Source organism: Etheostoma cragini, chromosome 16 (genome assembly GCF_013103735.1).
Source record: "Etheostoma cragini isolate CJK2018 chromosome 16, CSU_Ecrag_1.0, whole genome shotgun sequence".
In the NCBI taxonomy this organism is placed as follows: domain Eukaryota; kingdom Metazoa; phylum Chordata; class Actinopteri; order Perciformes; family Percidae; genus Etheostoma; species Etheostoma cragini.
In genome coordinates this window covers 2,784,951-2,798,498 of record NC_048422.1, presented here as the reverse complement: position 1 = coordinate 2,798,498, position 13,548 = coordinate 2,784,951, and the positions used below count along the sequence as shown (strand labels likewise).

The window sequence follows — 13,548 nt, the reverse complement described above, 5'->3', positions numbered from 1 at the left end:
GTTGCAGTCAGAGCTGGAGATTACTATATGTGACCTGAATCATATTTAAGAGACAATAGATGACATCTAGACAAGGGGAGTAGTAGATGACGTGAGAAAGAGATTGTAAGATTGATATAAATATAAGTAGAGTGCAGGAGTGTAGAGAAAGATTGATGAGAAACAGAGATCAAGTGGGTGGTAGGAATGGAGAAAAAGAGAGGAAAAAGCAAAGACACAAGGAGGCTGAGGTAAAAGAAGTGTGATTACCCTGGTAAACTACATTGTCAGAAGTATGTAGACACATATGCAATGTGGTGTGGTGTGTGCGATCATCTGCTGCTATAACAATATTTTGCTCCCATTCAGTCATGACAGCATTAGTGCAGTTCAACAGTCAAGTTCTTCTACGCCAAAATATCACTGTAGCATTTAGATTGTCCTTTACCAGAACCAACAAGCCCAGACCAAATGCTCACCAGAGTGTGTGGACAGTGGTCCAGTGTGTGATGTGTATTAAGATGCAGTTCCAAATAAAGTATCTCTATATTGGCAAGCTTTAAAAAAACCGGTCTTGTGCAGGGCAGGACAGTGAACCAAATATATTGAATTACCAGCAAGAAGAAACCCAAGCACCCAGCAGTCCACTCTCGCAAAATTCCAGGAATATGTAAGGTTGAAACTTTCCATGGGAATTACAGGAAAAATTAGAATGAAATGGAAAAAAATGAATTGTTAGCTGCGCAGGCTGTAGTTACCATGTCGTAAGCATTAAGAAACAAACATTTTACCATATCATAAGCACACCATTAATTTACATACATACATACATACATACATACATACATACATACATACATACATACATACATACATACATACATACATACAAACCATAGGCTAATTGGGCACTTTTTGAATTCCAGTCAACAATGTGGGCTATGTCCAAATGTAGGGTTTAGAGGTGAACAAGTTATTTATACAATAAATATTTTAAATTAAAATTCACCTGCCAAGTTCTTGTGAAAGCTGTACAAATTTTCATGGGATGTGCATGGCCTAGGATAGGAGGGCTCTGCAGCGGGTGCTTAAAACTGTCCAGAACATTAGTTATTTATAAACTGTCTGGCTATCATTAAACTAGTTTGGACCCAGCTTCCTATTTGCTTGTCTAACCCACTTAGTATTGACCCATCTCCTGTAAACGGGCATAGTTTTAACCAAAACATGTCACAAGACCTGTTAGTGCATTTTTTTAAATGTATTTTTGTATGGATGTGTGTTTCCCCGCAAGAAAGTTAAAAAAAAGAATGCTTTTTTGATTGAAATTGTGCTAGATTCCCAAATTTACTTTCTTTAGAAAAATTTCCAGAAATATTCCAGACATTTTTTGACCCTTTGCAACCTGAGCCCAGTCTGTCCTGTCTATTCCCAAATCATTAGCCGGTCTTGTTGTTTTTAAATATGACAGCCAAAAATATCAGAAGTAAACCAACACAAAAAAGGCACCATCATGGACTCATGTCATTGTTACATGTATTGCTATCCAAGTAAATGTGACAATTTATTGTGATTATACATACATTTTAATCTGTGTAGTAGCCTAGATGAGATATGAAATATCATGGTACAAAGTTGACATTCTAACCCATAGATTGCGCTAGATAAAAGTGTCTAAAATGAAAAGGGTTTTCCCTCTTGGGACCAACATAATCTCTGGAAATAACCATATTAATATGAACCGGAGTTGTTCAGATATCTCCTGACCAAAATGTTGATTCCTTGTCAATAATTGGCCTCAGGTTTTCTTGCATTAATGGTCAGGTTTGGTAACTTGCTTGTGTTTTCAGGAGCTTTGGACCGCTGCGTAATGGGCATAACAGCAGTAGAGATCCTGAATGCCTGTGACGAGCTGGCTCCTGCCACTGTGGACGCTCTGAGCCACTCGGCTGTGAACCTGAAGCAGGCGATGACTCGCCGCAGCCTGGCGGCACTGAAGAACATGGCACAGCACAAACTGCAGACACTCGCCACCAACCTGCTGGCTGCAGACAATGCCGACAAGGTACAGACAAACCACAACCAGTCAAACTACAGCAGAAAGGAGGCTTTGTTTGGTAAATGACTTCAGCTTTCAGTCATATGCACTAGTCCTAGGTGATTAGCCAATTAAGTCGACAGATAATTATTTGTTGTCATTTATTAAGCAGAAATATCAAACATTATCTATTTCCAGATTATCAAAAAAAAAAAATATTTCTTCCTTATTTGTGTTTTTTATGATTGTAAATCGAGTTTTTTTGGACAAAACAAGCAATTTGAAGATGTTATATTTGGTTCACCAAAACTGTAAATTAATGTTTTTCACTATTTTATGACGTTTTTATAGACTAAACGAGATGAAGAGTCTACAGCCGTGCCATTGGCTCTGTAAGGCTGTTCTTACATACAGCTAGAGCTTAACACCAATCTCACCATGCTGGCATCCTGCACAATGATTATGTTGAACTGGTATGTTTACCATGTTCACCATGCTAGTTTAGCGTGTTGGCACACCTAACCTGTTTTGTTTAGTTCAAACAAACTCTGGACTCTGTTTTTTGGGCGTGTGTGAGAGCTATCAGCTCAACTCTGGTGAGGACTAACAACTGGAACCTAAAAGGGTGGATCTTTGTCTGGTTCCAGTCAGTGTATGTTGTGGTATGTCTGTGGTGTAAACACAAAATAGACCAACTGCGTGAAGCACAAACTACTACCTAGGTGTAGCCTGGCGTTGAGGGATGAAAGATTCATCTTTTTATAGATTTTATTTTTCTATCATCATCATCGTCATCATCATCATATCAGCATGAGTTGGCTCCACCGCAAGGGACTTATTTAAAAAAAAGAGACTGCGTCATTATTAAAGCTGGTTCGCCTGTTACTCCCTTTATTTCCTTACAAGCAATGTAGCAGTTAAAAGACTATTTTAAAAAACTGGCACAGTGCTCACTCAACATAAAATGCTCCATTACATAACTTCCAGAAAACTTAACAGAGAACAATAAGGGCAAAACAGCATCACTAATCTGGTTTAACCAAATGTGCTCTGGTCCAGCTGAGCTAAAAACCCAACAACACCGCGTCTGTCAGCACTTTAGCTTGTCGTTCACTACCGAAACTGATTGTAACCAGTAGGCTACCAGCGTTTCAACTGATTGAGCAGTTTAGATAACACACTCTACTGTCCTGCTGTTCCAGATGTTAACTAACTGCACACAGTTGCCCTGTTAATGGACTCACGGCAGTGTGTCGCTGCAGAATGAATGTGGGGGGAGACATAATGGATATTTTGTGTTATTTTAGGCATTAAAAAAGATTTTTTGGCTTGTACAATTAAAAGGAAAACACTGACTATTTAATCCACCTGCTGATTGTGAACTGTCAAGAATGGAATGTGGTCTTTGTGTGTGTGTGTGTGTGTGTGTGTGTGTGCGCACGTATTAGATACACTGCTGATTTTGCAGTTTTTCCAACTTACAAAGCATTTAGAGATCTGTAAATTTTTGTATCATAGGTACACTTTAACTGAGATGGAATCTAAAACAAAAATCCAGAAAATCACTTTGCATGATTTTTAAATAATTAGTTAGCATTTTATTGCATGTCATAAGTATTTGATGCATCAGAAAAGCAGAACTTAATATTTTGTACAGAATCTTTTGTCTGCAATTACAGATATTATAAGTTTCCTGTAGTTCTTCACTAGGTTTGCACACACTGCAGCAGGGATTTTGGCCCACTCCTCCATACAGACCTTCTCCAGATCCTTCAGGTTTCGGGGCTGTTGCTGGGCAATACGGACTTTCAGCTCCCTCCAAAGATTTTCTACGGGGTTCAGGTGTAGAGACCGGCTAGGCCACTCCAGGACCTTGAGTTGCTTCTTACAGAGCCCCTCCTTGGTTGCCCTGGCTGTGTGTTTCGGGTTGAAGACCCAGCCATCTTTAATGCTCCTACTGAGGGAAGGAAGTGGTTTGCCAAGATCTGGCGATACACGGCCCCATCCATCCTCCCCTCAATACGGTGCAGTCATCCTGTCCCTTTTGCAGAAAAGCATCCCCAAAGAATGATGTTTCCACCTCCATGCTTCACGGTTGGGATGGTGTTCTTGGGATTGTACTCATCCTTCTTTTCCTCCAAACACGGCGTGTGGAGTTTAGACCAAAAAGCTCTTTTTTTTTTGTCTCATCAGGCCATCTGACCTTCTCCAATTCCTCCTCTGGATCATCCAGATGGTCATTGGCAAACTTCAGACGGGCTTGGACATGCACTGGCTTGGGCAGGGAGACCTTGCGTGCGCTGCAGGATTTTAATCCATGACGGTGTAGTGTGTTACTAATGGTTTTCTTTGAGACTGTGGTCCCAGCTCTCTTCAGATCATTGACCAGGCCCTGTCGTGTAGTTCTGGGCCGATCCCTCACCTTCCTCATGATCCTTGATGTCCCGCAAGGTGAGATCTTGCATGGAGCCCCAGACCGAGGGAGATCGACCATCATCTTGAACTTCTTCCCTCCTTCTTCTTCCATCCTTCTTCTTCCATTTTCTAATAATTGCGCCAACAGTTGTAGCCTTCTTAACAAGCTGCATGCCTGTTTTCCTGTAGCCCATCCTAGCCTTGTGCTGGTCTACAATTTTATCCCTGATAACCTTACACAGCTCCTGGTCTTGGCCATTGTGGATAGATTGGAGTCTGTTGGATTGAGAGTGTGGACCGGTGTCTTTTAAACGGGTCACAAGTTCAAACAGGTGCAGTTAATACAGTTAATGAGTGGAGAACTGGAGGGCTTCTTAAACAAAAACTAACAGGTCTGTGAGAGCCGGAATTCGTACTGGTTGGTAGGTGATCAAATACTTACTCTCCCCACACATACACACACACACACACACACCCCACTCTATCCTCTAGACCTCGTTCTTGACAGTTCACTGTATATACTTGTGTGTGTGTGTGTGTGTGTGTGTACACATACATACATACATAGACATATACACAAAATCCCAAGGTAACAATGGTTACCTATGGTTATGGTCAATATTTATGATACAGTTGCAGTCTAAACTATTTCATTTTGTAATCAGTTTTTTTTACTCGGTGCGCTCACTTTGTTTTTCAAAACCCACAAAAAACGATGTGAGCATTTACTACGCTAGTCATCTGTGTAACAAAACATCATCTCTCTCTCTCTCTCGCACACATCAGGGATGCTCTTCACTCACTGTCTCGCTGTCATATTGTTTGGCTTTTTCTAAAATATTAAAGCAAACATTAAAGAAAACTCGGAAAAAATATGTTTCTGCACATGGTTAAATATGAATTGATTCAGGACTGATTTCTGTCTTTCTTTCTCCTCATGTCTTTTCACTTTCTGGTCATTCAGCAAAACAGACTACCTTTAACACACCTAAAATTCAATAGGTGGGAGCGAACACACACACACACACACACACACACACACACACACACACACACACACACACACACACACACAGCTCAGTCAGATAGCTGGCTAAAGTCACGGACCAATTAAAACTTCTGTTGACAAACCAAAGGTCAACTCTCCAGCCTGTAAGTGTGTGTGTGTGTGTTTTTGGGAGTGAGTCACAACTGTAGTCTCTGAGGGAAGGATTTACTATCTTAAATGTCAAAATTATATATAAATAAATAGTGCAGTGTTTTTTTTCCCTTGAGCTGGATTTTCCAAAGAGCAGCTTTAGTGGTTTAAAGGAAACGCAAGTCAAGACTTATGGTCCAAAACTCAGTTTTTTAACTCTGCCTTAAAAAGGGCTGTAGTCGATATTCAGAACAGTAACAAACCAATATTTTGTGTGTAAATACATATGGTGGAGTAATGGGAGTCCTGAGCAGAGACGGTATTATAAGAAAATTTGTTTGACATTGACAAAATCTTTTTTAACAATCATGAAAAAATCTGAAGGTTGTCATTTTGACAGATTAGAACACTTAGGGCGCTCTACCATAACTAAAAAGCTCATGTACCGTACAGCAGAAAAATCGCAAGAGTCAAGAGAGTTTCCCAACCATGATAATGGCAGGAGATTTGGTGTAAACGCCAAAAATATATGCACCTTTCTCCCAATATTTTGGATTTAACCGCAACGCTAAAAGGGAACTCCGGCGGCTGTATTGTAGTCTGACATTGTAGAATGTGGTGCAGCAGTGCCCACTCCGCCGTAGCCATCACATTGGTAGGCTATATCGTTACACACGATTGTAAATGTCATGGCAGCTGAGAGTCCAAAGCTTCTTAAAAAAAGCCCAATAATTGTGTAGCAGTGTAATGAAGAGGGATGTCTGTGTCTCTGTTATCTTATATTTCCATGCCCTTGTACAGTAGGATGCAATATGACAGATCATCATTGCAGGCAGAACGCATGGAAATTGTCTGTCTGATGAGGTGGATCCAACCTTCCAATTGAACCAATGTGGTTCCTTGAGTTTTTTTCTCGCAAATTTATGATTTATAATCTCAGAGTATATCCAACTTCAAAGCACATGTGGGCAATGATGGAGATACTTGGAGAGGTGTGATTGGGAGGAATGGCCTCTCTGATCTAAAACAGAGTGGTTGCCTGTTGTTGGACTTCCGTGCTAGTCATGGATTGTCCATAACAAACACCATGTTGGAACATAGGGATGCTCACAAGTGTACGTGGTACCAGAGCACCCTAGGCCTAAGATCATTGGTCGATTTGGTTCGAATTGTTTCCTCTGATCCAAGGCCGTATGTTTTAGACACTCGGGTGAAGAGAGGGGCGGAGCGTCAACTGATCACCATCTGGTGGTGAGTTGGGTCAGGACAGACCTGGTAAGCCCAAACGGGTAGTGCAGGTAAATTGGGAACGTCTGGAGGAGGCCCCTGTCCGGTGGACTTTCAACTCACACCTCCGAAGCTTTTCGTGTAGCCTGTGGAGGCTGGGGGCATTGAACCTGAGTGGACAATGTTCAAAGTTTCATTGCTGAAGCTGCAGCGGGGAGCTGTGGTCTTAGGGTCTTAGGTGCCTCAAGGGGCGGTAGCCCACAAACACCCTGGTGGACACCGATGTTTAGGGAAGCCGTCCGACTGAAGAAGGAGTCTTTCCAGGATATGTTATTCCAGAGCACTTCGGAGGCAGTTGCAGGGTACTGGTAGGTACTGAAGGGCTGCAGCCTCTGCCGTGAAAGAGGCAAAGCAGCAGCGGGAGAAGGACTTTCGGTTGGCACCAAGGTGCTTCTGGAAAACCGTTTGCCACCTCAGGAGGGGGAAGCGGAGAATCATCCAAGCTGTGCACAGTAAGGATGGGACGTTGTTGATCTCAACTGAGGAGGTAATAGAGCAGTGCAGCTAGTACTTTGAGGAAATTCTAAATCCAGCTGACACGTTCTCTGTGGTAGAGGCAGAGCTGGAGGATGATTTGGGATTGTCGTCAATTTCCCTGGTGGAGGTCGCTGAGGTAGTCAAACAACTCCACAGTGGCAAAGCCCCAGGGATTGATGAGATCCACCCAGAAACGATGAAAGCTCTGGGTATGGAGGGGCTGTCTTGGTTGACATGCCTCTTTAACATCGCGTGGAAGTCTGGGACAGTGCCTAAGGAGTGGCAGACTGGGGTGGTGGTTCCCCTCTTCAAAAGGGGGACCAGAGGGTGTGTGCCAATTACAGGGGTATCGCACTTCTCAGTCTCCCTGGTTAGTTGCTGGAAAGGAGGGTTCAGACGATAGTCGAACCTCGGATTGAAGAGGAGTAATGGGGATTCTGTCCTGGTCGTGGAACAACGGATCAGATCTTCACTCTCACAAGGATCCTGGGAGTATGCCCAACCAGTCTACATGTGTTTTGTGGATCTGGAGAAGGCGTATGACCGTGTCCCCCGGGAGATACTGCGGAAGATGCTGCGGGAGTATGGGGTGAGGGGGTCCCTTCTCAGGGTCATCCAATCTCTGTATGACTTTAGCGAGACCTGTGTCCGGGGTCTTGCAGTAAGTCGGACTCGTTCCAGGTGAGGGTTGGCCTCCGCTGGGGCTGCGGTTTGTCACCCATCCTGTTTGTAATATTTATGGACAGGATATCGGGGCGTAGTCGGGGTGTGTACATTTTCATGTAAATTAATCACTTTAATCTCAGAATTTCTGAGTTTTAATCTTGTAAATTTACTTCTTTAATGTCGGAAATTCTGAATTTTATTTCCGGGAATAATATAGTCCCCTTGCTCCTACATATTACTTCTTTTTTTTTTTTTTTCATACAGTGGCCCTAATATGCTGTCGTAGTATACTGTAGTCTAAATAACCCTTTTTCGAGGGGAATAGTCAAGCAATTAGCAATATTTCTCCAAAAACACAGGTTTGTCTTATGGAAGTAAATCTGTTTCATTGGATTGGGAGATTAAAAAGCAAGAAATATTAGCTCCAAATCTTTATGCATTCAAATTATTTGTCAGAATTTTTTACTCAGAATTTTACTAACTTTCACCTTTTTATTTTTCTAAGTTCATACATTCAGAATCAACAATTCAACGTAAAGTAACAATATAAAAAATCCAGATACAAAATGCAATGTTTAAAATTCAGTGTTAACATCTGGGAACCCATGGAAAAGTAATTGATTCTAGAATCTAGATTGGGTTGTGTGCCATGGTAGCAGCAGCCAACAACTGGAAGCTTTTTACAATTTTTGTCTATTTCACCACTAGATTCACTTCTCAGACTGTTTTTACGCAATAAATCAACTGTGTAGAGTTTGAATATGGGCAGTTCTACGAAAATTGATGGAGTTGTATATTGTTGATGTCGAACGTGAGAAGCTCCAGTTTGACGTCACAGCCAGTTTGTGGCAGCCGGGATCTCTCTCTCGCTGAACGGCCAGTAATGCTCACAGACCCCGCTGTAAGCTGGAAGTCTCTTAATAAACTCAAAGACAACTTTATTTCATCAATCGTTTGATTAAATAACAAAACACAATTATCCATTATAAGACAAAAGGCAACCCGCGGTTATCAGCCTTTCGGAGTAAAAAGCTCCACAGGCTATTGTGGGCGTAAGGTTTACGAGCTCGCTGGGCAGCAGAGAAGGAGTCAGAGGAGTACGAGAACATCATATGAAAGGGCAGAGAGATAGGTCACTCATTAACATAGCCTATATGTAAATTCTTAAATACTGGCATATGTTATTTAGACTGGGGGGGAGACATCAAATCTTATCATTTTCATTCATTGGCTTAAAACATTGACAATAATTGTATTGCACCAGACATAGCCTATCACAATGATAATTCCCATCTGTTGTCTCTGGTCATGTAGGCTCTGAGGGCACATCTAGGCCAGATGGTGCCTGTAGGAAATAGTGCTCAGAGAAGCATTATTAGACCTGAATGACAACGGGACTCTTAAAGCTAACCGTTTTGTTCATGTCTTAGTTGTGTAGTCGACATGGAGCTTGGCTGGAAAATGCAAAGTACACAGCACCAGCTTCGTTTAGCCGTCTGCTAACGTTAACAGCCTGTCGCTGTGATGAAACCTCTGCTGTGTAGTCAGGGAATATTGACACTCTCGCTGTGATAACGCAGGGGTGCATGTTGACGACTGAGCCGCAGTATGTTGATCACGTCTCGATCGCTGCGGACCTTGGCAATGATGACCTGCTAGCCACTCGTTAGGCTGTGGCATGGGCTTTCGACCTCAGTTGGCTCTTTCTTTTTACGGTTATGCTGAAGTTGTCTTGGCTTAGTTGCTCCGCAATCAACTTTTAAACAAAGTCAGTAGGCCTTTGTCTTCCCATGCCCTACATGCATCTTTGTAAAAAATAATGCATTGAAATGAGAAATGCAATAATATTTTTGAAGCAACTCTGACTGTAGTGCAACAAGTTGAACTGTGAGCTCTGTGTTATGACAATAACAATTAAGCAGCCTAATATAGAATGATTGGTTTTAATTATTTTAATATTCACACAAACGCACACCATTTAAATCACATTTCATCATTCAGTTAAACAAATCCAAGTTCTCGTCATCGCGACAGTAAGCCATATTTAATTCATTCAGCCATAGATCTAACAATCCAAACAAACCAACATTTTTTTTTAACCATTTGGTTTTGTGGACCGTTCTGTCTGTGTGCCCTCAGAGGATCAGAGGTTCACTTGTCAGACTTGGATGATCTGATCTGTCCTGACAGAGTAAACCCCGCCCCCCTTGGGCCTCCTATCACAGAAAACAAACGGTATGAATTATTTAGTAACAGAACAGCGCTTAGTACAGCTGCTGGTACAGTTTGGCTTTTATAGTTTGACTTGGAATCCATTTAGCTCAGCATTCCGTCTCCTCTTCTGTTGGAAGCAGCGTCCTTTTTTCTCCTCTTCTATTCTACCAGATAACCTTTGTGTTGTTTTTTCCCCCTCTTGTTGTTGGTTTTATTGAAGGTGTCTCCCAGGTTTTTCCTGCCATGACTAGTCATAATCACAGCTCCTTTCTGAAAAGGCCAACACAGAACTGCTGCAATCTTTCCTCCCTGTTCTATCTGAAATACTTCACTCTGCTTCCCACCACAGTGTCATTTCTATGGCAGTAATGATACGGAAAATGAAACCAAAATTGCAAAACCCGGCTCCACGATCCTGTGTCGTGGAGTGAGAAGGCAGAATCACGACACAACCCTTCCACCTCCAGAGTTATCCTTCTCTTCCAGATCTAGTGCTACCACATCTTTAACTTACTATTAGTCCCTTTGGTGCCTTATTCCTTTTTTGTCTGGTAAATTTAGCTAACTGTACAGACGGCTAAAAGCGAAAAAGGGGGCATCGAATGAATTTTACATCCAGTTGCACATGTGCGATGAGTACATTTTCCCCACTTTTTTCTTTTTTTCCCTTTACACGTTAAATGTGGAAGAGGCGCATCAATGAATCGGGAATCTGTGGAAGGCCAAAAATCTCACAGCAGCATCTCAAAATCTGACGAAAACGGATTCACCAACTGCCTGACCTATTTCTCGCTTAAAAGTCTTTAGGAGATGAACTCCATGAACTGCAAATGTTACAGTCATTAGCCGACAGTAAAGGCACTTCGCAGTTTAAATACAATACACTAGGCATAGCCTCAAGCATAGAGTATGACGCCACTACCGGTTGCAAAAGCGAGACCCATGAGTAACTGGTGGGTCTTGTTAGCCCTCCTCTCTTTCCCTCACTTTGTTTACATCTCAACTCAGTTTTTTGTGCACTTCCGTTTGGCGGAGCTGTGTTGATAGACCCCGACATTGCTGTAGTGCATTCACTGATTGATTAGAATTTTTAAACCTCAGCTCCGAAATTTGCCCCACGTGTACACATACTGGTCTTCCACTTGGGTAAGAGAGGTTGAAATGTGAGAGCGGAGACCGCTTCTATAAAAAAAAATACACATACAATGCCAAATATATAACCATTTACCACATAAAAACAAATAGTGCTTGTGTGACTGTTGTGAGCTCCTCTCTCTTTGGCTCCCTCATTGCTCAATATGTCCCACTCTCTGTGTTAGATACTTAGTTAACCTAGATACTCCTTGCTCCATGGAAGTTTAAACACCTTTAGGTATGGTTATTTTAGTGTAAACTAAAAAAAAGAGACAGAGAGGGAAGAGTGGGAGCCAGTATGAGGCAATAATACAGTACACTGACAATAATAATACTTTGTTTACATTTCTAAATGTGCATTTGTACCATTATATTAAACTGTGACTGTGAACTAAAATAAAATGGGACATTTGAGTTTCTGTATTTATTACCAAAGCATTTACCAGTAAAATAGTTAACTCGAGTGGAATGTAAAAAATTGTGCGCCTCTAAATTTTGTGCCTGTGCCCCTAACATTTTTAGTTAGGGACAACAGTGCTCCTAGTAAAAAAACTTAGTCTGGAGCCCTGATGACCATAACCACAGATGACCACAGAGGAAGAGGCTGGAACGCAGCCCTGTGGGGCTCCAGTGTTAGTGATGATGGTTGATGATGATGTTGAGCCATATTCTCATGGTCTGCGGTCTGTTGCTGAGGAAGTTATGGATCCACTATGGATGCGGGGTGGCGGGATGTTGAGGTGATGTAATTTTTTGATGAGCTGGTGACGTAGGATTGTGTTGAAAACAGAACTGAAGTTACTGAAAAGGACTTAGGCGAAGTTGCCAGATTGCTGTAGGTGTTGGGGAGGATGGGATGGAGAAGGGATGCCACTGCGTCCTCCGTACCTCGTCTGGGTCTGTATGCAAATTGATGTTCGTCCAGGTGTTGTCTGACGTTTGGCAGGATGAGGTGGAGGATTAATTTTTCCAGGCATTTCATGATTATGAGTGCGAGTGCAATTTAAGATTTAGCATGGCTAACTATATTAGCTTTAGCCTGGCTGGTAGCAACTTTCTGCTTGTTTCTTTAGGCTAACTATATTAGCTTTAGCCTGGCTGGTAGCAGCTTTCTGGCCGGGAGACGTTGTGATTATGTTGCATTAATCAGGGGATTTAGTTCGTATTTGCAGTGAACATAAAACACTGACTGCTGTAGCTTCACTGACTACACATTGAAAACTATGCACATCACTGTGTCAGCGGCAGCTGCTGCCTACGGTAGTTTTCTACATAATGAGAGCCTTACTTCCTATAACAATAAACCCTGTCGGACTACCGTCACATACACACACTAACCACATGGCAACCTGTCTTAAAGGGGAAGGGTTGGACTGTAATAATCATGTAAAAGGAGCGAACTTTTGCTTTTCTATCAAGCAGCAAAAACTTTTTTCGGCAACATCACAACGTCCCGCGATGTGACAATTGCGCATGTGCACATTGCGATGTCAGTGCTAAAACACTATCGTTCAGCCCTATTCAGCACCCTTGCTGGTATGCTGTCTGGCCCTGTTGCCGTGCCAGGTTTGCACCTGGCCAGCTGCTGTCAGACATCCTCTTCTGTGAAGGGATTATATTGGGTCTTGGTTGAGGGAGGGCACTGAGCAAGCCCTCACATGTGGGTGTCGAACCAGGTAAAGAAGCTGTTTAGGGTGTTAGCAGAGGTTATTGGGTCTGGTGCTGTGATGTGGTTCTTTTTTGTTCCTGTCAGGTTAATATTTTGACTCTTTGCAAAGCTTGTTTCGTGTTTGTTACTAAATTCCCGCTGTCTGTTGAGTAGTTTGAGAGTGGCCCAGTCCTTCTGCTTGAAAGCTTTCTGTTTTTCTTTGAGAGCGCGCTTCATAAAGGGGGTTGATCCAGGGTCTGAAGTTTGGGTTTCTGGTGATGTTTTGTTGTTGGAATAATGGTGGTGATGCAGAACTTTATGTAGTGAGATCTGCTCACACAGACTTTCCTGAAAAATGCCCCAGTCGGTGAAGGTGAGAGAGCCCCACAGCTGTGCGATGGCGTCTTCCGACCACTGGGTGATGCTGTGGGTTTGTGTGTGTGTGTCAGTCCTTGGGATCTGTGTGTTTGTGTGTGTGTGTGTGTGTGTCAGTCATTGGGATCTGAGTGTGAGTGTGAGTGTGAGTGTGAGTGTGTGTGTGTGTGTGTGTGT

The 13,548-nt window shown here is 42.4% G+C and overlaps 1 protein-coding gene across 3 annotated transcripts in view; it reads left to right on the top strand.

The window, feature by feature from the left end:
* Positions 1-13,548, top strand: part of LOC117959018 (WD repeat-containing protein 7) — a 137,022-nt gene that overhangs the window by 28,176 nt on the left and 95,298 nt on the right. For all 3 annotated transcript variants that reach the window (XM_034895852.1, XM_034895853.1, XM_034895850.1), the window contains exon 15: positions 1,830-2,044. In XM_034895852.1, the coding sequence (XP_034751743.1) occupies positions 1,830-2,044 (215 nt within the window). The remainder of the gene's footprint in view (positions 1-1,829; positions 2,045-13,548) is intronic.